Here is a 25,673-nt window from a genome sequence, read left to right on the forward strand (position 1 = left end):
AATACTTACAGATATTAAAGAGTTTTAAATTAATTAAATTTGATTAATTAAAGAGAAATATATTTTAGAAAAATTATTTATATCAAATGAAATGACAGTTGACAGTTAAATGACAGATTATCAATAAAGGGGATTTTTATGTATTAAAATGCAATAAACTTTAATTATTTAAAAACTGGAAAACACTTTAGTGTTTATAAACGATCTACACATGAATTTGGGTATATTTAATAGGGTCAACTTAAAGGTAAATTATAATCTTAATCTTAATTGTTGTTAATTAAAATTGATAATAATAGGATAACACACAAAATAGAGGGATGTATTCAGAATGGACTTCCCTAAACCCACTGTTGGAGCATTCAGATTCAGACGAAAGTCGCAGCGTTTTACAAAAATTCACCTCGTCGGCAAGCAAAGAAGTTACGATTAATATCGTACGTCCTTTGGCGAGTAATTTGGGGTTAACCCAACCGGCGGAACCGTGTCCTTTGCAAACGGACCGCGAGGTCCAATGGTGTATGGAAGCTATTTGTTATGGATTAAGTTTACCTTTGAGTGAGCATGACACAATTAAAGATTGTGTGAATGTTTATTGTGAATGGTTATCTGGGTTATTACCAAATGTTAAAGTTTGTGTACCCAAACCGATATTGGATGATCCAAATTTATATGCAAGGAAGATTATTAAACATTTTTATTACTTGTTTATACCACGAACACCAGAAGGTGAGTTAATTTTTAAAAAAATTTCAAAAATTCTCTTCATTTCGTGTTCTTTTTTCACAAGACTGGCCATTTATATATCAGGATATTGGTACAGTAACATTAAACTTACTCTTAAAAACTAAATATATATTAACCTGTTTCATTTAAATTTTTTTAGGAATCGATACAATAAATAAACAAGCAGTTTTATGCCACCGAGTTTTAAGAACCCTACAACAAGTCGCTCACGAATCTCGAATTTTAGAAAGCACCACTTGGGAAGCTCTCCTTCTATTTTTACTGGCAATAAACAACACATTATTAGCCCCGCCAACCGTAAAGGACGACGTTGCTGATCAATTATGCGAGCGGGTACTTAGCGTTTTATTTGAAATTTGGTTATTGGCTTGCGCTAATTGTTTCCCCTCACCTCCGCTTTGGAAAACATTACGTGAGAGTTGTATGAATTGGAGACATCGAATTGCTTTGATAGAGCAATGGAATAGGATTAACTTGGCTTTAACATCTAAGTTGTTAATTTTTATGTATGGACCAACATTTCCTGAGTTAAAAATTGGTGAGGTTATAAAATAAGTTTTAAAAAAAATAATTATAAAAAAATTTTAGGCGAAGATGATTTAATTCCACCAAATATGACCAATGATTGTATTGCGCAAAGTTGGTATCGATTTTTAAACACCATTGGAAATCCAGTTTGTTTAACAAAGCCTGAAGTGATTAGCCGCACCCCTACATTTCTTCATTTTGCGATTAGTAGCGGCGTTGTGGATCCGTGTCATCATTCGTCACTACAAGTTTTGCCATTAATCTTTTTGAAGGCAATGAAAGGACTTGCAGGACAAGTTGATGCTTTTTTAGGTATTAAATTGATTTTGAAGGCTTTTTTGTTGGGTTTTTCTGTTGTTATTAGGTGGTTTTTTTTGAATTGATTTGATTTAATGTTGATATAGGTATAGCACAACCGGTTTATTGGGAGGCGATGGTGATGGGTGTTGGTATAGACAAAAATAAGGATTTTTCAATACAAGCAAGTACACCTTCTGCACACACTCCTACACCCCCAGCACAACGTCGTATTGCAAAAAGTTTCAGTGTTGCTCCTTCTTCTATTTCTAAGGGTATGGATACACTTTATTATCTTCTTAAATAATCACATAATCGAGACGTTTTCTTTGTAACTTGGTGAGAGGAAATAAATTATTTCTAATATTATTAATTAGGTATTCCAAAAACATCTTTAATCGGATTAACAAGCAGTCGAGCTTCTACAAGCATTCCAAATTCCGTTCCAAGCTCGGGACCATCATCAACGTCCAGCATATCATGTAATTTTTTTAATTTTATTGTTATCATCATCTTTTTATAATATTTTTAGCTTTAAATTCGCTGGTTTATGAATCAAAAGTGAAGTTAGCTCCAGGTCGACCAAAATGCAACAGCATTTTACACTTATTTGGAGAATGGCTTTTCCAAGCTGCTTTTATTGGAACCGATTTAAATTCACGTAATAATTTAATTTGTTAGCGCCATCTTTTATTAAATTTTCAAATTACATAATTCAAATATTCATACTAGATGGCACTAGTATCGCATTACAATTTAATTATTTTAGGTTCATCTTCAGAAATAAATAAACGACCAAATTCAATAATAATGGAAACTAAACCGGATTCATTATCCGAAATTCCGGATCTCCCATTGGCGATAACGATCGATAAATATGAAAGTGGACGTGCTGAAGCTTTGGGAACTTTATGTAAAATAATGTGTTCTAAGAAAACGGGGGAGGAGTTATTACCGGTTTATTTAGCCCGATTTTATTTGGCGATTCAGCACGGATTAAAAGTAACTACGAATCACGAATGTGGCGAATGCATGGTGGCGATTTTAATGAATTCGGCGGATTTGTTTCGAGTCGATTTAGATGGAATTCGGAGCTTGTTATCGCCGTTTATTCGCGCTTTGGAAATTGTTTTAGCGGATAAAGATATTAAGTTAAATCCCAACGTTGCGAAAGTAGAATTAAGAAGATCGTCGATTCACATTTTGTTATCAATTTTGGTTTTACCGTTACATTTTCAAAACGCTACGATTAAGCCGCTTATAAACACGGGTTAATTTATATTAATTTATATAATTTTTATCTATTTAATTATTATAAATAATTGTTTTTAGGATCGGAACGTTCCACAACATTTTCTGAGTTAAAACCACAATTAATGAATTTGATAATGAACGCACTTTATTTAGAAACTGATCCACATAACACTCACATGTTATTAGGGGGGCTTTTTCTTTGTGTTCAAGATTCCGCTATTTTCGAAACTATCGAGTCGATTACTCAACCGTCAACGGAAACTTCGTCAAATCTTTTAGCTTCGGGTAAAAAATGTTCTTTTTTTGTCATGTTTAACCCTTTTTTGTATCATCATCCTATTTGTTAATGTTATTATTGCAATTTTGTCGTTTTGCATCGCTTTTTTATTTTATTTTTGTGATTTATAATTCGTTGCTTGCGTAGTATCGGACACTGCTAGCACAGTGAGCGCTGCCAGCAGTTTTGATCGGCACTCGCACAACTCCGATTCAATGGGACTCCCCGCTGATTTAGCAGATGTCCAAATTGGTACGTTTTTGTGTTTCTTCCCAAGAATGATAGAATCTAATAGCATTACTACATCTTTATAATCCACTAAATGAAACGTCACATAAACTGTCAGTCTCAATCAGCTGTTGTTGTTTCATTGCTAATTTAAAGTACACTGTTAATTAATTCATCATTACAAGTATGCAACCAATATCACAATAATAGTATTGTAATACGCGACTTGCGTATTGGGTTGCATACTTGCAATGATCACGACGGGTACAAAAATTAACACAGTGTATTCTCAAGATGTAGCAGTCCTCTTAGATTTCAATTTTTTCCTTGCTTATTTTTGTATATTCACATTTCATAAGATTTATGCATGCTTCAAATGTCATAATTTTTTTAGATTGTATCAAAATGACTTAAATTTATTTACTTTTAGACTCAGCGCACGCAATGTTCGTAAGAGCAACTTACTTAGTATGTCATCGCTTAATATCGACATGGAAAACGGATTTAAACGTCTCATTAGCCGCTTTAGAATTACTTTCTGGATTAGCTCGAATTCACATCAAAGATTCTGGTAATAAATTATTAATTTCTAATCTCCACATTTATACTAACGAATATTAAATAGATGCTTTAGAATGTAAACGAGCTGTTAAATGGTTATGCGACTACATAGTGCATCAATGTTCAAGACCACCACCCTCTCATTCCAAAGATCTTCACTCAACAATCGTTGCGGCTTTCCATTGTTGTTCAATTTGGCTTTTAGAACACCCGTATTTGTTGAAAGATAAAGATTGCCTCGCCACGGTTTTAGACGTAGCCGAATTAGGAATATCGGGAACTAAATCGATAACAAAACCGGGTGATCCCGTTAAAATGAAAGAAGAAAAAGAATTAAAACCTGTTTCAATGCGCGTTAGAGACGCCGCTGAAAATTTATTGATGCTAATTTTAGAACAAGTCGGGTATTTTCCGAGTGAATGTGGCCCCGAATCGATTTCGTCGCTTTTAGATGAAGTATCTTTGCTTCAACATTGCAACTCTTGGCTCGGTGACGGAAACAACCAAGAAAAAGCGGTGGAGAAGTTTCGATATTTCGTTACTGAAGGCTCGGTGATGCTAGCTTTGTTGGAAGAACCATTAGGAAACGATCAAGATCCTCAACCAACGGTTACTATTTTAATTCGAGGTCCATTTGGACGCCACGCTTGGACGATGCAATTAAGACATTTACCAAGACATCGATCGGGGACGAAGTATCATGGAAATAATTTAGGGAGGCCCGTTGTTATGAGTGAGACTCCTAATCGGCCGGAGATTAAACAAAAATACTTCCCTGATAGCGTTGATAGAATTTCACAATGCAAAGTGTAAGGTTAACAAAAAAAAATGAGATTAAAAATTAAATCAAACTAGAACTAACACTATAAAAATATACCATAATCTGACGCTAAATAACAATTAAAACTGGAACTAACACTAGACCCAGAACTAGAAACATTCGGGTTTAATCGAACGTCTCGTAAGACGGCTAATCCCGAATGTTTCTAGTTCTAGATCTAGTGTTAGTTTTATTTTTAGTTCTAGCACTAAAACTAACACTAAATCTAGAACTAGAAACATTCGAGTTTAGCCGCACGTCTCTTAAGACGGCTAATCCCGAATGTTTCTAGTTCTAGATCTAGTGTTAGTTTTATTTTTAGTTCTAGCACTAAAACTAACACTAAATCTAGAACTAGAAACATTCGGGTTTAGCCGCACGTCTTTCAAGACGGCTAAACACAAATGTTTCTAGATCTAGTGTTATACAGGCTGTCCGGAAATGACGTGTACAACGCAAGACCACAAGTACCTTGACCAAAAATATGATGATTTAACTCAACTTATCTATACAGGGTGTCTCACGTAACTGGTTCGTTAGAACTTTTTTAGGTTCCAGTATTCGTACAGTTTTGAAATTTTGGTAGTATGGGTTGTTCATTCTAAATTTTCAATCTAAAATATTTTCAAGATGGCCACCACTTCCGGTCTACCGGAAGTAGACCACAACTTCGTTATTTTAAATGGAATGCTATAGTTTTTATTACACCTTTCAATTATACATAAAAAAATATGTTGACTTTGATAAAAGTTGTTGGTACCTAGCGTTTTTCGTTTTCGAGTTATTTTGATTTTAAGGTTTTTTTGGCAAATTTCACCATGCACTTTAAAACCCTATATCCCAGCCAACGTTCATTCAAAAAAGCTCTAAATTGGCACGATTACTCGTCAGATGCTCTCAAATAGATTGTCATATATTGTATCAGAGTATCTTATACAGGCTGGTCAAAAATTGAATTACCGTTTCTCCATATTCAATGGGGAGAAAGTCGAAAATTTTAAATGGAACGCCCTATATTTTATTAGCCTACACGAAAGGGAATTTAATTCTCTACAATTTATCTATAAACATTCCTATACTTATTTATTGTAGTTTCTCTCATATTCGTAAATTTATCAAAACATGCAGGAAATCGTTTGTATTTTTATTAGAAGGCCATAACATTTTGACAGTTTTTTTGTTTAATTTATTTCTATTATTATTTGTACTATTAACTACGATTGATAATCTTTTAGTTTACTAACTTTTACTTACCAAAAATAACAAACAGAAGATCAAATAAATGAAACTATTAAAACAAAAAGTTAATGACAAAAATTAGATTTGAATAAAAATATAAATTTGTTATTAAATTGAATTTGGAAATGCAATAAAATACATTATATTATTTATTTCGTTGTCTTCATCACTGGTGACCGGAAATATGCGATTTCTTTTGGTCTCGATATATCCAAAACTAATAAATTCATTATCAATTTTTTGTTGAAAGTTTATTACATTCGCCATCAATACAAAATAAATTTCAAATATTGGCGTTGGAATAATTCACCATGATGTTCAATTACTTACACCCGTCGTCAAATGTAACTAATGGCAACAATAATACAAACATGCACCAAAACCTGTCAACATTCCATAGCTTTCTAATAAAAAAACTTGCATTTCATGCATGTTTTAATAAATATCGCAAAATGAGGCAAACTACAATAGATAGGTATGGGAATGTGTATAGGTAATTTGTAGAGAATTAAATTCTCTTCCTGATAGCCTAAAAAAATATGGGGCGTTCCATTTAAAATTTTCGACTTTCTCGCCATTAAATATGGAGAAACAGTAATTCAATTTTTGACCAGCCGGTATAAGATACTCCGATACAACAAATGGCAATCTATTTGACAACATCTGAAAAGTAATCGTGCCAAAGTAGATCTTTTTTGAATCAACTTTAACTGAGATATGAAGTTTTAAAGAGCATGTTGAAATTTACCAAAAAAAGTTTAAAACCAAAATAACTCGAAAACGAAAAACGCTAGGTACCAATAACTTTTATGAAAGTCAACCTATTTTTTTACGTACAATTAAACTATGTAATAAAAACTATAGCATTCCATTTAAAATAGCGAAGTTATGGTCTACTTCCGGTAGACCGGAAGTGGCGGCCATCTTGAAAATATTTTAGATCGAAAGTTCCGAATGAACAACCCATGCTACCAAAATTTCAAATCTCTACGAATAGTGGAACTTGAAAAAGTTCTAACGAACCAATTACGTGAGACACCTGTATACAAAATTGCTCAGTTTAGCCGCTAGAGGGCTTTAAAAATAATAAGTTTTTTAAATTTTTTTTAAATAAGTCGAAGAATCCTCAATACATTTTATTTATTTTTTGGTCATGCATTTCTATCAGTAGACTACAGCTATTTGTGGAATAAATTCTAATTTCGAAAATTGTAGGGTGTTTAAAAACTTTGTAACAATAAATTATGCATCCATATCTGTTTAACCCCCTGTACAAACAGTACCATTTTATTTTTCTGAATTGTTACTTCAATTTAGAAACTATTTTTTCTCTTACAAAATTTTGGTTGGGTGAACGGTTTAGCTACAAAAAATATTTTGTAAATGCCCACAAGCGCGAATGAGTGATGCAAGGTAACTAATAACGTTTTTTTTTTAATAGTTGGCTAGGTATAATTAATTATAAAGACAAAAACAGTTTGTCACCTAAATTTGACAGCAGTATTCGCATTTTTCGTTTTGTGTTTTATCTTTGATTCATCTATAATTTTCAAAACCTAAGGACAGTAGAATCTAACAGGACTGCTACATTCATTGTTGTGACAACCTGCCCGCAAACTACGTCATACCATTTGCCACACCCAGCTCTAGGCGTTTGCTGTGTATTTTTAGAGGTTATATCGTAGACGTATTCATATTATTTTTGAAGTTTTATTTTTTTAGTGGTATTAATGTCTATCATGTAACCTCTAAATCTCAAAAAACACAGCAAACGCATAGTACTCAATGACAGTTAACAGGGCGTGGCAAATAGTGTGACGTAGAGTGCGGGCAACCAACCCGTAGTGGGCTACAAAAATACAATGCATGTAGCAGTCCTGTTAGATTCTAGTGTCCTTGTCAAAACCTTCTAGCGACTAAACTATTTCATATTTTTGGTCAAGATACTTGTGGTCTTCCGTTGTACACGTCATTTCCGGACACCTGTATATAAGATCTAGAGATACATAGATCTAGTGTTAATATATCTTGCACTGAATCACAATTAAAAGTAGAACTAAGAGCCTTCTTCTTTCTTTTAAAAATTAAATCATTTTAATTTTAGTGATCAATCAATTCCTTCATTAGAATCAGTTTTGCTCGATGATGAAGCGAATGCCGATATCACAAAATTAGCGGGATTATTAGAAAAGCAATGTTTAGCTGAAACCAATTTAGCCTCAACGTTACTTCAAACGGTCGAAAATGTTCCTCCTTCGGTAATTCATGAATTTCAAACCGCAAGATTGTTTTTGTCGCATTTTGGATTACTTAATTTAGACAACAACAACGATGTAATTAATTAAATTATTTAATTTTTTATTATTTTAATAACTTTTTTTGTTAATTTTAGTCTGAACAATCAACGAGAAATTTGATCGCTTTAGACAGTAGCGACTCGGATTTTTGCAAAGATCTCCTCGCTTTAGATAATATGAGTCCGAGAACTTGCGATACAGTCCACATTTTCTACGTAAAATCCCAACAAACCACCGCTCAAGAAATCGTAAACAACGCAACTGATTTAAGCGGGATAAACCCGCATTTTTTGGAGTTTATAAAATCGTTGGGTTGGCCCGTAGACGTTGATAAACATCCGGGTTGGACGGGGCATGTTTTAACCAGTTGGAAAAACATTAAAAATAATAATAATAACGATACTAATAATAAATCGTTAATTTTTGATGGGCAAAATCAAGTTTTGTATTGGGCCGACGCTTGCTCAGAAATCGCTTTTGTTGTACCATCACAAATAAAACCGATTCATAATTCTGGTGGATCTTTAGAACAATCAAGTTTTAATGCAAATTCTTTATCATGTACGATGTTTTAATGTAATCGAAATTTGAATTAATTCAAAATTATTTTAGCGTGGAATGAAAAAACTTTCATTGAACCCCTCGCTAGAGATAAACGCACACTCTCTCTTGATTTAGACCAAAAAAGTGTTCCATTAAGAAAACCACCACTTAGATGTAGCCTCCATCCTCACACAAACACGAAAATTATGGTTGTTTGGTTGGAAAGTTTTGAGGATCATCTTAATTTACCAATTAGTAATTATCATATTTATTTTTTTTAAATATCTTTTAAACATTTCTTTTTTAGCTGATTTAGTAGGATGTATGTCAACTGGTTTAGAAACTGGATCACGTTCAAGCGACGTTTTAGTTATTGGATTACATTTGATGGCTTCTGGATTGCTTCGGGTGCATCTTCAAGGGCCAAATAGCCGAGTGGGGTTAGCTTCACCTTTAGTGGATGGAATGGTGATTAATCAGAGGTCTTTAGGACCGTTGGTGAGACATACAGCTTTGAATATGTCGAGAAGAAAACGATTAGATTCAGAAAAGTAAAGTTTTTAATCAATTAAGCTTAAATTAATTATTTTTTTTTAGTTATCAGCCACCACACTTAAGAAGGAGATTAAAAGTACAAGAAATTGTACAAAAATATAAGAGGGAAATGACGTTACCCGAATTATTAACTTATTTATTTAGTAATATTTAATTTTTAATATAATTTTCTCGTTAACAAAAGTATTTTTAGTATTTAAGAAAAAAATATAGTATTAATGTAATGTTGGTTGCATATATTCACTTTTTTTAAATTATTAAAACAAAGTTAAAATTTCTCATTGTTTATTTAATAATCAAAACATATATTTATAATTACATTGTAGTTACTGGTCCTTGAACTACTTCAGGTGGATTATTTAATGTACCAACTATTTTTACGTCATTTATCCTAACCATGGTTTGTTGTACTCTATAAACTGAAAAAAAAATCAATAAATTTTTTTTATTAAACAATTTTTAATATTTACAATTTATCCGTTTATATTGTTTCCTTCTTTTCTTCCTAAAATGCGTCTTTGTATGAGATAAAGTTTTTTCAATAACGGTCCCTGTAACTTTCATTAACCCTCTTTCTATTAATGGAGTTCCAATTAATGAAAAATCTGATCCAGCGGCAATCATAATTTTTTCAAAATTTAATTTATCACCAATATCCGGGGGCCAATAACCTTCGACGACAATCACATCACCTTCAGTGATTTTAAATTGTTTTCCCGCAACATGTATTATAGCGAAAAGTCTTCCTTCGTTATTATTAGCAACTTGCTCATTAACTTTATTAATTATTTCTAAAAAAACATCAATTACTTTTATTAGTTAAATAGAATTAAAATTAACCTTTTGATAAAATTTCTTTCTCCTTAGGATTCTTAACCTCATAAGCAACCGAATGTTTATAATTAAACCCATTCAAACCTGAACCAACTTTATTCAATAAAACTCCATTCCCCCTAAAACTTGAAAGCGCATTTATCCCGTTTTTAATCGTTTGAGCTTTACTCAATAAGTTTTTAAATAAATTCGACATGATGGTGTCAAAACTAAAAAAAAGTTAGGTTAATTCGCGAAAGTTGAGGTTATGTCATAAAACGAAGATGACAAACGTCAGTTGATGTGATACATTTCGCGAAAATAGATGCGTGCCTTAATAATATGACCCCGAATAGAAACTTTTTAGTAAGTTTTTCAATTGCTGCAGACGGTGATTGAAGAATTATGTACCAAGATCCAAAGAAAATTGTTTATCGGAAAATTGAGACTACAGAAGGTAATGACAGGTACACATTTTAAGCTTCTTTTTTTAATTAATTAGAAATATTAGAATAACCGGCTGTTATGAACCCAATTTATCTCTTGCGAGACACCAACTTTGATAAGAATTTTATGATTATTATTTATGAACTTGTTTAGATGTAAATTGATAGTTTTTACCATGACATTTATAAAATTGAAATAGAAATGATTAAAAATTTTCCTCTTACACAATTTGTTCTAAAAATGGACGAGTTTTATAACGGTTATAACAAAGTAAATCGTTTGAAGTTAATATTTAAAATAATTTCGGCGTCCATCTAGCGTAATATATCCGAATTAATTTGTTTTTACCTCTCAATAGATGGCAGTGGTTGCGATTTTTAAAATTATAAATCAATTAATATTTAATTTTAGTAATATTAATTTATTTATTGCTATTTATGTTAAATTCGATGAAATTAAATTTTTTTTGCTTACTCAAATTAATTAAAATATTGCATGTAAAAAGCTTTAAAACATACAAAATACCATCTTTGACGTTTGTAACATAACCTAAAAGTTTAAAGAGCTGTCAAAAAACTTGAGAATAATCAATAAATACAATCAATCAAAAGCAAGGTCTTTTTAGTTACAAATTTAAAATGCTGATCTTAATTTAAAATCAAAATATAAATAGTGTTTATTGGCCTTAATTTAAATATTTATTGACACCAATTGTTTAGTTGCGCGTTTCGCTAGATGGCGCAATTTAAATTTAATTAATTTGCGAAAAAAAATTAAAATAATTTAATTAAAATCGTTCAAGCAAACGAAAATGACATAATTAGAGCAAATTCATTACACAATGACATTTTCTAGGTGTGTTTAGGGCGCGTTTTTTCACCACCCCCTAAAAGGGCACGTTCTTGCAGGCTTGGCACTTCCGTTATCATTATTGTGCGACCTTCTAACGAATCGTTCTCTCTCTGTGATTGATATTTTTAACCTCAACTTTGTCCTAGTTTTTTTCGTTATCAACAAAAAAAAATGATTGAGGTGTAGACTAAATTTGATGTTTAAACGTTCATTAATAATTCGTAATAGGAAATAACTTCCTAAGCGATCCTTTGATTAAGATTTGAATTGATCAAAAAGCAGTTAAAAGCTGGCATAGTGTGTATTGAGGGGTTTTGCTTGGTTGGGTTGGGGAATCGATCAGAGGGAACCTTTTAATGTTGAAATACCATAAAAAGGGCTTCGCGGATCGTTAAAATAAACGTGGATGGGAAGAAAGGTCGATTGGACGTGAGACGTTGACGACCAAGGTGGTTGGCGGGGAAAGTTCGTGATTTTCAAACCCTATCTCAGTTCAGTTATGTGGCACGTGGACTCAAGATCATCTAGCTTTGTTAAATCTTTTATAAAGTCTTAAGATAATTAAGGTCTTTTTTGTGATTTTATATTAAATCATTCATTTTCATTTATTCTTTATGTTACCTATCTATATCTTTTAGGCGGGTATCCTTTAACGGATACTCTAGAACCGGATGTCTCGCCAGAGCTTCGAGCTTCATAGACTCTCAGTAAGGGAACCAAGGAGGGCCAATTCGCACCAAGGTACAAAGATTAGAACGCTTTTGTACATCTAATATCTTTAATTTACCGCTTTTGTTGTTATTTCAGCTTTTATTTCTTCTCGTTTTAACATTTATAGTTTAATTTGTATTTTTCTGTTTTGTGGTTTTCATTTTCCTGGCGTATTTACTTCAATTAACAATTAATAATATTCCGTGACTCGCTTTCTTTTCACATATGTTTGTATATGTGGCGCTTTTTTGTAGGACATTGTTTTTTTATTGACCTTATCTTTACGACATGCGACTTTTACGAGTATCGATTAGATTCGATTTTATAAATTAATTTTTAACCATTTATTTAGTATTATTTATTAAATAAATAAATTTTAATTTAATTTAAATTTTTTTAATTATTAGTGTATGCAACCAAATATGCAAATCTTATATAAGTAACTAACTTCATCTTCAAAATCCTGTCAGTTGTCATTGACGGGAGCGAGATTAAAGTATGCAATAAATTTAATAATAATTTCATTAAAATCCTTTAAGGATTTTTATTTAATCTTAAATTTAAGAACAATCCAAATCAATAAGAGATAAAAACTTATCTGATTAAAATTATAATACCGCACGCTTAAATTAATCATTAAAAAATGAATTTTTAATGTGCTCAAAATCAATTAAAATGTTTTAATAATGATCTTGAAGGTAAAACAATTAGGTGTGTCATCGCTGCAACAAAATACGTCTACGTAATCGTCTACGTTTCTAAAATGACTTTAAAAACAAGCTTTAGCTGCTAAATATGAATTGCGTTTATCAGATTTATCAGAAAAATGTTTATCAGTTGTATACGCGTTTTAACGCGTGTTTTAATGTTAATTTTAGGGATCTGTGTGTTTTAAAACGTAAATTTTGCGGTGTAATGAGTAAGTTTACATAAAAAAATGGATTTCTTAAAATTTAAAATGTAAATTTATTTAATGGACTTGCGCTGTACAATTTTCCGATTAGAGAAAATCGATAAGTTTCATTCAGTGTTTTCATATGTCCTCAACCCAACTTTTCACCAATTTCCCAATAAATATGTGCATTATTGTAGTGTTTTTACGATAAACCAAACACCATGGATCGAGCTAGACATCTGTATGGGGCCGTTAGATACATTTTCCAACGATGTAAGAATTTTCACGACCTTGATTTTCACACCCAAGTGTGTGCTGTTTGTTTCCTATTTTCCGGAAGCGTTTATTTCATTGTGCATTGATTTTGATCACTTAATCTTTGATTTAATTTTCTTTTTCAGCGGATGATGGGGCAGCTTCATCGACGGCTGAAAAACGCACTGAAACGAGTAAGACTTCGGTCAGTAGTGAAAGTCGTATCATTTTTATCAACAAACCACAACCGGTAGCAAGTAAATTTATGAATAATAGGGTAACTACAGCCAAATACAGGTAATTTGTTTTTAATTTCCTTTTTTAATTGTATTAAAAATTACTAAAATCTAATTAATTAATTGAATTATTACATTTTATCAGTGCCATCTAACAATGATTAGATGTATTAAATTTTTAGTTAAAATTTCATTCAATTTAAAAACTAAATTCTCATTTATATCAATGAATCAAAATTTATTAATAATAATTAAAAAATTTTAAATTAATCATTATTAAACAAAGCGTAATATTCTCTGAAATTTTTGATATTTTAATATAAAAATTTGACACATTATTATAAACATAACCTCAAAATTTTTAGATTTTAATAATTTTATATTAAAAATTCATTTTAACACATTATGTTTTTAATCATGCTAAATAAATTATTATTAAACCAAGTGTAAAATTCTGTAAAGTTGGAGTGCATGGTTTGTTTGTAATATCAAGATGAAAATTTAACACAAGTTATAAACATAACCTCAAAATTTTTAGATGTTAATAATTTTATATTAAAAGTTCATTTTAACACATTATGTTTTTAATAATGCTAAATAAATTATGATTGAACAAAGCGTAATATTCTTTGAGGTTGGAGTGACGAGAGATACATACTAAACGAGAATTAATACAACATAACCTCAATTTTTTTTAATTAAATATTTTCTTTTTAGTTTTCTTCGATTTTTACCACTTTTTTTATTCGAGCAATTCCGAAGATGGGCAAATATTTTCTTTTTAATGATAGCACTACTTCAACAAATTCCGGATGTTTCGCCAACCGGAAGATATACAACTCTAGTTCCTCTCGTATTTATATTATCTGTATCGGCGATTAAAGAAATAATTGAAGACTGGGTGAGTAAAGTTAAAATTGTTGATTAATTAATTATTATTAATTATACTTTTAATTTAAAGAAAAGACATAAAGCAGATGAAGAAACGAATCATCGTATGGTTGAAGTTTTTCGTGATGGTCAATGGGTTAATTTGAAATGGATGAATGTGGGCGTTGGAGACATAGTAAAAGTGTATAACAATAATTTTTTTCCCGCTGATTTATTGTTGTTATCGTCCAGTGAGCCACAAGGAATAAGTTTTATAGAAACGGCAAATTTGGATGGTGAAACGAATTTAAAAATACGTCAAGCGTTGCAAGTAACGAGTAATATAACGACGTCGGAAATGTTAAAAACGTTATCTGGAACTATTGAATGTGAACAACCGAGTCGGTATTTGTACGAATTTACTGGAACTTTAAAGAAAACGGATGAATTAGCACAACCGATTCGACCAGACCAAATTTTATTAAGAGGGGCTATGTTAAGAAATACAACTTGGGTTTATGGATTAGTTATTTATACAGGACATGAGACTAAATTAATGAAAAATTCAATGAAAGCACCTTTAAAAAGATCTAGCATAGATAAATTGACCAATTATCAAATATTATTATTATTTCTTATTTTATTAATTATGTGTACAGTTTGTACTATCGGAAGTACAATTTGGACAAATTGGCATTTAGATTACGATTGGTACATTGGTTTAAATGATATCTCACATAATATAGCGTTTAATTTTTTGACTTTTATCATTTTGTTTAATAATTTAGTCCCGATTTCTTTACAAGTTACATTAGAGGTCGTACGATTTATGCAAGCCATTTTTATTAATATGGATCGTGAAATGTATTACGCCGAAACGGATACGCCAGCAATGGCAAGAACATCAAATTTAAACGAAGAACTCGGTCAAGTCAAATATATTTTTTCGGATAAAACCGGAACTTTAACAAGAAACGTTATGGAATTCAAAAAATGTAGTGTTGGTGACGAAATTTATTCATTAACTGAAGGTGAAGAACAACCTTTAATACTTACCGTAAGCTTATTTTACTTCATAACTAATTATTTAATAAAAAATCATTAAATATTTAAGCATATTAAAAATAAACACAAAAATGCTGAAGTTCTCAATCAAATGTTGACTCTTATGTCTGTTTGTCACACTGTGATACCGGAAAGGATGCCTGATGGAGAATTAAATTATCATGCTGCTTCACCAGGTAACTAATTATTAAACTGTTTTAAATGGTCAGTTATCTCCTAAAGTAAGATAGTTAGCGAAAAATGTTTAAACTTGAAATCTATTACAATAAACACAAATTATGTATACAGAGTCAATCAAAAAGTTATGACGAAACAAAGTTACGGTTTCTTTAATGGAACAGCCTGTATATTATTCCATATTTCAGTTCATCCCGAAATTCTAAACAAAATTCATGTAGCATATCATAGGCCTAAACTTAACCGTTTTCCAGATATCGAGTTTTTAAAAATTTACGAATTTATCTAATTAGTGACATAATTGGACCGCGTTGTGCATCACTTGACTAAGCTACAAATGAACAATGTTGAGAAAAACGGAATTTTCATTTTCATCTCTCTAAAAATGTGACTTCTCAGAATAGACAGGCTCAAACTATTGAAAATTGTTTGGTTCGCTCTGTTTTAACAAAAGAAATATTAAGAAACTTGGGAAAAATTCAAGAATCATCATGTGGCTTAAAAATCGACGATTTCTTTTTAATCAATGTGAAATGACCCGAAAAACACGTTAAAAATAAAAAGAAACTGCTGAAAAGTGACTAACACTAGATTAACTTCAGTTATAAAACTTCTATTATATGATAACTAACTTCAGGTTTAAAACGTCAACCTCAATTTTGACATATTTGTAATCTTCATTAAAAATCCTTTAAAATAAGTACAAACACGACATATTTATCTTCAATATTAATGAAGTTATGGTCAAGTTCCGGTTAAGAATGTCAACGTCAATTTTGACATATTTGTAATCGTCGTGAAAATCCTTTAAAATGAGTCCAAACATGATACGTTTAATTCCAATATTACTCGAGATATAAGCAACTTCCGATTTGAAATGTCAACGTCATTTTGATATATTTTTAATTTTTATAAAATGTCTTAATATTTGTCACAAAAATATAATAAAAAAAATCTAAAATTAAGGTTGGTATTAATATTTAAAAATTAAATTGCTATCTTCATTGTTGCTAACTTCGGGATTAATGTTTTTTTATTCTAACTTTTTTGTTTTTTTGTGATAAGTGCGTCGTGTGTGGACTAATTTTAAAGGTTTTTTTTTAATAAAGAGTACATCTTGAAAGAATACCATGAAGTTGTCCATTTGTCTATTATATGATAGCTAACTTCAGCTTTAAAATGTCAACCTCAATTTTGACATATTTATAATCGTCGTGAAAAATCCTTTAAAATGAGTCCAAATATGATACTTTTAATTCCAATATTACTCGAGATATAAGCAACTTCCGGTTTGAAATGTCAATGTCTTTTTGACATTCTTAATTTTTATAAAATGTCTTAATATTTGTCGCAAAAAGAAAAATATAATAAAAAAAATCAAAAATTAAGGTTGGTATTAATATTTAAAAATTAAATTGCTATCTTTATTGTTGCTAACTTCGGGTTTAATGTTTTTTATTCTAACTTTTTTGTTTTTTGAGATAAGTGCACCATCTTTGGACTCATTTTAAAGGGTTTTTAATGAAGATGACAACCATGTCAAAATTGACGTTGACGTTTCAAACCGGAAGTGATTGTATCTCCATTAATGTCAAAGTTAAATATGTCGAGTTTGGACTCATTTCAAAGGATTTTTTATGAAGTTGACAAATATGTAAAAATTAAAAGTTGAAAGTTCGAACTTTTTATAAAATGGGTAAGATGAGAGATGTTAATCTATTTGTAGAGTCTCTGAAGATGGCTAAGGGCCGAAACTAGTTAGACTTAAATTGTATATAAAATAAAAGACATAAACTTTTAATTTTATACTAACATCTAAGAAACGACACTGCATTTTTGTATTTTTGACATGTGTTATGTCACTGCGTTGCTATGGAGATGAGAAAGTTTCAAAGGTAACTTGATGAATTATAAACATATTTTTGTCTAATTTATAAGAGTGATTTTCAAAGTTCAATATCACGAAAATGGTTAAGTTTAGATTTATGATGTGCTACATGAATTTAAAGAAAACACAACTTTGTTTCGTCATAACTTTTTGACTGACCTGTATACTTAATTTGTCTTTAAAACACTAAATCTTTTATATCTTAACATTTTCTTGCTAGCTATCTTACTTCAGGAGATAACCGACCGTTTCCATACATATCAGCGACCTGTATATTCAACTCAAACGATTTTATTATTATTTTTTTAGATGAAAGAGCTTTAGTATACGGAGCCTCTAAATTCGGTTATAAATTTGATGTACGAACGCCTGATTATGTCGAGGTGATCGCATTAGGTGAACGACATCAATATAAAATCCTCAATGTGATAGAATTTACTTCAACTCGTAAACGGATGTCTGTGATCGTACAGGGACCCAATCAAAAAATTTATTTGTACTGCAAAGGCGCTGATACGGTAAATTCTTTACTATATTATTTTTATTTTACACAAAAATCATAATTTTAGGTTATTTACGAACGTTTATCAACGGAAGGCCAAGACAACAAAGACGCTTTACTTCAACAACTCGAGGTGTTCGCAACGGAAGGCTTACGAACATTATGTTTGGGATATAAAGAATTAAATTCGGACGTTTATGAACGTTGGAATGACGAGTTTCACGCTGCAGCAATTAACGTACACAATCGAGAAGGTATTTAACATTTCTTTAATGACTCATTAATCATTACTTTTTCTATTTGTAGAAAAAATGGAGGAAATTGCGGATTTAATAGAACGCGATTTAACTTTAATCGGAGCGACTGCAATTGAGGATAAACTTCAGGACGAAGTACCAGAAACGATCGCAGCACTTTTAAAAGCAGATATAAACGTGTGGGTTTTAACCGGTGATAAACAAGAGACTGCGATTAATATAGGATATTCATCGCGTTTAATCGGCCAAGGAACTCCTTTAATTATTCTAAATGAAGGCAGCTTAGATGTAAGTTATTTAAAATTAACTTTTTTTTGTTAATTCTTGAGGTTATGTTTGAAGTTTTGTCAAATAATTTATTAATGTTAAAAATTAAATCATTTAAACTTAAATATAAATAATAACCAATTTTATTTTAAATAAATTTATATAAACTAAATTTATTTTAAATAATTAAGTTCCGCTATTCCCTAATAGATGGCGCTAATTTAAATTTCGTAAATGTCAAAAAAATTACGATCTAACCTCACAATTTCAAAATTTGATTAATAATTAATTAATTGTTTTTTTATAGCATACAAGAGAAGCAATTTTCCGCCACAACGCTGATTTCGGGGAAAATTTAGGAAAACAAAACGAAGTGGCATTAATAGTGGATGGAAAAACGTTAAAATACTCTTTAGGTTGTGATTTACGTACTGATTTTTTAAAACTTTGCGTCTCTTGCAAAGTAGTGATATGTTGCCGAGTTTCCCCGTTACAAAAGGCTGAAGTTGTAGAGTACGTAACGAAATACACAAAATCGGTGACTTTAGCGATCGGAGATGGGGCTAACGATGTCGCAATGATTCAAAAGGCGCACGTTGGAGTGGGCATTTCGGGCGTTGAAGGTCTTCAAGCGGCTTGCGCCTCGGATTATAGCATAGCCCAATTTCGATTTTTGTTACGCCTTTTATTGGTACACGGCGCTTGGAACTATACACGCATGTGTAAATTAATTTTGTACAGTTTCTACAAGAACATTTGTTTGTACGTTGTGTCGTTGTGGTTCGCAATTTATTCCGGCTGGTCTGGTCAAATAGTATTTGAACGGTGGTCGATCGGGCTATATAACGTGTTTTTCACGGCTTTACCACCATTAGCAATTGGGTTATTTGATAAGAATTGTAGTGCCAATTTAATGTTGACCCATCCGAAGTTATACAAACCATCCCAAAGCGGGGAATTATATACGTTTAAATTATTTTGGTTGTGGGTATTTAACGCTATTGTACATTCGGCTATTATATTTTGGTTTACCATGTTGGCGGTTCAACATGATATTTTATGGCACAGTGGACGCGACGGGGGCTATTTAATGTTCGGAAATTGTATTTATACGGTAAGTTTGGTTTAAAATCAAATATTTTTATAAAAAATGTTTTCTTTTTAGTTTGTTGTCGTGACTGTGTGTTTAAAAGCGGGGTTAATAACAAGTTCGTGGTGTTGGCCCACTCATTGCGCAATTTGGGGATCGATTGTAATTTGGTTTTTATTTATTATAATTTATAGGTGAGAATTTTATTATTTTATTATTATAATAATTTTTAATTAACACTATTTCTTATTTAGCAACTTTTGGCCCGTTTTACCCGTTGGAACCGTTATGACAGGGATGTATATAATAATGTTTACTTCGGCCGTGTTTTGGTTAGGTCTTTTCATCATACCAATAATCGCATTGATTCCAGATTTTACGATACGAGTGTAAGTTTTGTTAATTCCCTTTAAATACCTTATATAAATATATTTTCTTTAGGATATTGGGTACTATTCGAAAATCTTACACAGAAACCGTTCGAGAGAGGGAAATTCGACATCAACCCATCGAAGTTTCAAGAGAGTCAAAAACTTCGTAAGTACAATTTTATTTGTTTTATCGTAATTCTTTGTTGATTGTTTGTTATAGTATGTAGTGGTCATAAATTAATGCTTATTTGTCTTCTCTTATTTTTATTTAGCTTAACATCTTTGTTTGCTATTAATAGTTTAAGTTGGATAATTTAATTAAGTGAGAAAAAAACTGTTTTATGGCACATGTACAGGGTGATTCAAATTCGATGTCTGAATAGGCTAACTTGGAAACTATAAGAGTTTGAAAAAAAGTGTCATGATCTGATTTTTCTTAATGCCGAAAACCTCAAAGCGCTATCTTCTTTTGTTTTTCCCCTACAGGGCAAAATTGAAAATATCGTAAAACCAACAAGTGTAATTATCTTGGTTATTATTATAGGTGGAGTATTATAACTACGACATTATATGGGCACTTTTTTACAGAGAATTTGATAACGTAGTCAAAAAAATTTTTTCGGTTTAAGATTTTGAGATATGACAATTTTCGTTTTTTTAAATGGAAACGACTACTGATTATTCGCTTATTAAATTCGTTATTTTTTTCTGATTACAAAAATATAGGGTTTAACAAGTCCATGTCTTATTGTTTTAGAATAAAGCTAAAAATAAACTTTTTTTTTAGTGTTGTCAAAGAAATTAAATTTACAGTTTCCTGTAAATTATAACTAAAAATTAAAAAAATATATTTCTGATATTTGAAACCAATACATTTCTTGAACTATTTAATTTATGTTTGTTTTACACAAAAGTTGGAATAGATTGCATTATTTCACATTTTTTATTAATATTTAATATTATTATTAAATGACTTAATAAATTATCGATAGATGGCGATCATATTTTTTTTAAATTCAAATAAACATGAAGTGTCAAATTAAAAATCCTGTTTTTTAGGATGTATTACGAAAAGTTTAACATGTTAGAATGTTACATATTAGAAAATAAAGTAAATTTTATATACATTTTTAGTGGAATAATTTTTAGTTATAGTACCGTAATTTACAGGAAACTGTAAATTTAATTTCTTTGATGACACTAAAAAAAGGTTTATTTTTAGCTTTATTCTAGAACAATAAGAAATAGACCTATCTAACCACATATTTTTGTAATTAGAAAAAAATAATGAATTTAATAAGCGAATAATCAGTAGTTGTTTCCATTTAAAAAAACGAAAATTGCCATAATATCTCAAAATTCTCTGTAAAAAAGTGTCCATATAATAACATCTTAGTTATAATACTCCACCTATAATAATTACCAAGATAATTGAACTTGCTGGTTTTACTATATTGTCAATTTTGGCCTCTAGGGGCATATTTTGGCATTAGCAGTTTCTCGAAAAACGAGATCATAACATCTAAGCTACTTTTTTTCTAACTCTTATAGTTTCCGAGATAGCCAATCGAATATCGAATTTGAACCACCCTGTACAGCTAAACCTGAAAGTTTTTAGGGCTAGTGTTAGTTTTAATGCTAGAACCAAAATGGAATTAACAGCAGACCTAGAACTAGTAACATTCCAGTTTAGCCGTCTTAAGAGACGTACGGCTAAACGCGATATTTCTTTTAGCTTTCGTAATGGAACTAATATTAGTTCTAGTTTTAATTGCGATTTCATCTTTTTTGGACTAACAGTAGATCTAAAAACATTCTGGTTTAGCATTCTTAAGAACCGTACGGCTAAACACGAATGTGTCTAGTTCTAGTGTTAGTTTTTAGTATGTATTTTAGGGCACATGATCGTTGAAACCATCGTTATAAATTATTATTTCATTTCATTCTTTCGTAAAACTTGAAAATGTTTATAATTTGACAAGAAACGGATGCTTAAACCTACATCTTTAGGATGTAAGATGAATTCAGCAATAAATGTGTCATCATACGTTCTTAGGATTTATCCCTATCATTGATTAAGACGATGCTGCGAAGTTTTCAGCAATGAAATATCTATTTTAATCTCATAATTTTGATTTCAATAATTAATATGTTTTCCACAACAAGATAAATCCGTTTTCTGCTTTATCCTATTTCCCAGAAGACTCATTTTGGTTAATTCTATAAGTCGTTATTGTTACTTGTTGAGACTCCACTTCCACAGAGAATGGAAAACTAAAAATGAGGTTGAGTAGAGAATATAGAGGCTAAAGACATGAAAGAATGAATGCTTGAAAGAGAAGCTGTCCGATGTCTACACCTGATTTAATTCCATTATAATCAATAATTATTTGTGGTTACAACTTCTTTATTTTTCTTCAACCCCTGTTATTGCCTCATCGTCTCATTTCAAGATTAAGTGATATGTTATGACCCCCTCTAGGCCTTGATTAGTCTATATGACTTCTTTTCTACAAAAATACCTAAAAAAACATGTTTATAAAAACAACTTCCGTACATTAATTGAGTTTAAAATGAAATAATTACTCAATTTTTACTATTTTATCTGTAACACGCAAAATAGATTTTAAGTCAAAAAGTAAGGTTAACTGTCACTTTTTAAAAGTTACCTGTTGAATTGTTGTGAAGTTAGTTACGGTTGGTAAAATTAACAATTTTGAACTTTAACTTTCGTTAAACTTTCGTTAATTTAAAAACACAAAATTTTTGGATTGCACAAATAATTGAAACAATCAATCTTATTGAGAGGTATTTAAGAAAGATTAAAAAAAAAATTATAAATTATAACTCAAAATAAATGTCAAAATTTGACATTGACAGGTATTATAAAAAGTTTCTTTTTATTTAATTAATTAAAATTATCCAACATGCTTTACAAAAAATCTGTCTTTGTCACTAATTTTATTTATGTGTTTTTGATGCATTTAGTAATAGTCCTGCTTGTTGTGTTCCCCTAACAAGAAAGCAAAAATATTTAACCTTAGTAGCCTCTTTGGAAAGAACTCGTTAATTTCCTTTGGCAGTAATTTGGGGCCTGATACAATTGTTGTTGGTACTAAATGGCAACCCGTGGTTAATTCCCGTATTACTCCTGTATTCTTCCGGCATGAGCACCAAGCACAGCACCCGACATTACTTCAACATCAAATATCGTAACATTTCTTGTTGTTTAGGTAATAAAAAATTAATTTTTATGTAGCTTAAAAGAAAATAAAGAAAAAATAACATATAGATGATAAGTACAAAACAAAATAAATTAATAAAACACGTTGTTATTACTGTTTTTGTTCTCGATAATTAATTGTTTGTTAATTATTTTGCAAGACCCATGCATGCACTGGAGATTTTCGCAACCTGTAAGTATATTTAGTTTAAGCATGATTTTTCCCACTTATTTCCAAGGAATTGTACAAAGTCGTTTTATTTTATGTTTTGTAATCACTAATAATATAGCACGAGCATGTTTTGCGCAAAGCACCGTCCTAAACACATTAAAAATTATTATAAACAAATAAAAGGCTGTAAATTTATGCGTATGGTAGAGAGATTATCAATAATTTTAGGCTGTCTGAGACGGCGAGGCTGCTCAAAAATGTTCGCAGCGTCTTTCTGAGGCGAAACAACACCCAAGTCGACTTAGAAATGGCCCGTAAGTATAAATTACAACAAAAAAATAAGATTTTTTTATAAAAAAACCCTTCCACGATTGTTTTCCTAATCTTAACTAACGCTTTTAAACTCGCACTATTAATCAAAAAGTAGTATATTCGGTTTTAAAAACGTTTATTGAGTCAAACTTTGTAAAACCGAGAACTTTTGTATATAAAGTTAGATTCATGAAATTAACAATTAAATAATCACAGCTTAATTAATTTTATTTGTTGAATTAATTTCTTTTTTATTATTTTATATTAACTTGATGTTTTTGTTAGATGGATTTGCCTTTTCCCAAGAAGAAGGTGGATCAGTTTCACAAACGGAAGTGATCAGAGCTTATGATACGAATGCACCAAAACCATCAGGGAATTAATTCAAATTAAGCACTTATTAAAACACTAAAAATGGTAATGCCAAAATTTTAGTTTTTTTTTTACTTCGACTCGTCGGAATTGTGAAAGATTAAGGTACACAAATTCTTTATGCAACCTTTTATCCATAAAAGATGTAGATATTGATCTGGTGTATAACATAAATATAACATATATTTTTTAATGTCTGTACTTGAGAAAATGTGTCAAAATGTTACAATCACTACACCTAAAAAAAAAAGAAATTAAAAAATATTAATGTTTCGTCTATTATCTACACACGAAGAACGTTTAAACGTGCCTTGAATGTACTTGGTTGTTTTGTGATAAAAAAGAACGAATAAAATATCTATCTGTATCTTATATCTGTCTAAAATATGTTTATTAAAATCTTTGCGTGAAAAAGTGTCACAAAAATGTTTTGGTTATGTTATGTTACTAACTTTTTAGGACTTTTATTTTACACTAGTTAATCAATGCATTATCTACCTATTTAAAAATATATAAAAGTTGATATAAATAAATTTAAATAAAAAAATTAATTATTAAAACATAGATATTTGATGTTATTGATGGATTTTTAGGGATATGTCTTTGGCTTTTGACGTGTACCTGAAAATAAAAACTATTAAAATTCTACATTGAAATTTTTGCGCTTAATTTTTATAATTTTTTATGATACTGAAAGTTTAATTTATTCGCAATGTTGCACTTCCTATTTGCACTGGGTTTTTAAGCAAAAATGTAAATTAGATTATTTAGTTTTCTTCGAATACGTTTGTCCAATTATTTTTGATTGACCATTCTTTACAATTTATTTGGTTTCATTTTGAACAGAATCAAGTGTAAAAATGTATACCATTTCAAATAAAGTTTTCAGAAGAAAAATGTTTATTTATTAACACTTCAAAACAGTTGGGAGCGAGCTCTGAAGTGAGGCTATTCATAAATAACTCCTCCTTGAAGCTCGCACAGACTACATCACAACTACTTTATTAAACAAGCCACATTTTGGCGTTGAGACGATACCCCAGAGCAACTTTAGCACTGGTAAAACTCTGACCATCTACACTGATGTATCAAAGAAGTCTGGAGGTTCTAGAGCGGAAATTTTTTCGCAAAATCTGATGCACCTTTCGATTCGAAATTACTGTTTCTACTGGCCGTAATTATCGTTCTATAACTAGAACTAACACTAGAACTAGAAACGTTCGGGTTTGTAATTCTAGGTCTGATGTTAGTTCTAAAACTAACACTAGACCTATAAGTAGAAACATTCGAGTTAAGCCGTCTTAAGCCCCAATTTTTCTAGTTCTAGTGTTAGTTCTAGTTTTAATTGTGTCGGAATTATTTAATGGTTTTTGGGAATAAACCATACGAATTATATATTCCTGGCGTGCAACCTTTTTCTTTTAAAAACCTAGAATCACGTCTCGCGTTTGACCAACGTCGAAATAAATTTTGGGAAAGATTAATGTATAAGCAATTTTATGGCGAAGAAGTCGTTAATAATAAAATAGACGTTAGACGACGTAAAGTTTGA

General features: G+C 30.6%; 3 protein-coding genes and 1 pseudogene across 9 annotated transcripts; 3 read left to right on the plus strand and 1 right to left on the minus strand.

The window, feature by feature from the left end:
• The first annotated feature begins 105 nt into the window (after window positions 1-105).
• LOC111425067 (ral GTPase-activating protein subunit beta) lies at window positions 106-9,802 on the plus strand. 6 transcript variants are annotated; one of them, XM_023058826.2, is made up of 18 exons: window positions 106-247; window positions 300-729; window positions 791-817; window positions 887-1,285; window positions 1,336-1,587; window positions 1,680-1,847; window positions 1,950-2,054; window positions 2,105-2,233; window positions 2,342-2,842; window positions 2,905-3,111; window positions 3,251-3,355; window positions 3,762-3,902; window positions 3,957-4,701; window positions 8,056-8,284; window positions 8,344-8,809; window positions 8,861-9,046; window positions 9,099-9,342; window positions 9,389-9,802. In XM_023058826.2, exons 1-18 carry the CDS (start codon window positions 212-214, stop codon window positions 9,498-9,500), a joined length of 4,482 nt encoding a protein of 1,493 aa, XP_022914594.2. In that variant the 5' UTR covers window positions 106-211; the 3' UTR covers window positions 9,501-9,802. The 6 variants fall into 6 exon arrangements, with proteins under 6 accessions (XP_022914594.2, XP_022914596.2, XP_071055915.1 ...); XM_023058828.2 differs by lacking the exon at window positions 3,251-3,355; XM_071199814.1 differs by lacking the exon at window positions 1,680-1,847.
• LOC111424981 (mitochondrial ribosomal protein L21) lies at window positions 9,615-10,550 on the minus strand. 2 transcript variants are annotated; one of them, XM_071199819.1, is made up of 4 exons: window positions 10,470-10,550; window positions 10,187-10,389; window positions 9,817-10,137; window positions 9,615-9,765 (listed from the first exon to the last, which is right to left on the minus strand). In XM_071199819.1, the coding sequence occupies exons 2-4, from the start codon at window positions 10,374-10,376 to the stop codon at window positions 9,662-9,664; spliced, it is 615 nt and encodes a 204-aa protein (XP_071055920.1). In that variant the 5' UTR covers window positions 10,377-10,389; window positions 10,470-10,550; the 3' UTR covers window positions 9,615-9,661. The 2 variants fall into 2 exon arrangements, with proteins under 2 accessions (XP_071055920.1, XP_071055919.1); XM_071199818.1 differs by having other exon boundaries at window positions 10,453-10,525.
• On the plus strand, window positions 10,528-25,018 carry LOC111424980 (ATPase phospholipid transporting 8A1). Its single transcript, XM_023058719.2, has 16 exons — window positions 10,528-10,616; window positions 12,097-12,199; window positions 13,466-13,616; window positions 14,273-14,456; window positions 14,517-14,621; window positions 14,678-15,482; window positions 15,540-15,666; window positions 17,865-18,073; window positions 18,125-18,311; window positions 18,364-18,602; window positions 18,889-19,695; window positions 19,747-19,865; window positions 19,926-20,060; window positions 20,113-20,208; window positions 23,645-23,751; window positions 24,035-25,018. Exons 5-16 carry the CDS (start codon window positions 14,602-14,604, stop codon window positions 24,130-24,132), a joined length of 2,949 nt encoding a protein of 982 aa, XP_022914487.2. The 5' UTR covers window positions 10,528-10,616; window positions 12,097-12,199; window positions 13,466-13,616; window positions 14,273-14,456; window positions 14,517-14,601; the 3' UTR covers window positions 24,133-25,018.
• LOC139432148 (probable phospholipid-transporting ATPase IA pseudogene) lies at window positions 13,286-14,483 on the plus strand (annotated as a pseudogene).
• Window positions 25,019-25,673: the final 655 nt, after the last annotated feature.

Source organism: Onthophagus taurus, chromosome 11 (assembly GCF_036711975.1).
Source record: "Onthophagus taurus isolate NC chromosome 11, IU_Otau_3.0, whole genome shotgun sequence".
Lineage (NCBI taxonomy): Eukaryota > Metazoa > Arthropoda > Insecta > Coleoptera > Scarabaeidae > Onthophagus > Onthophagus taurus.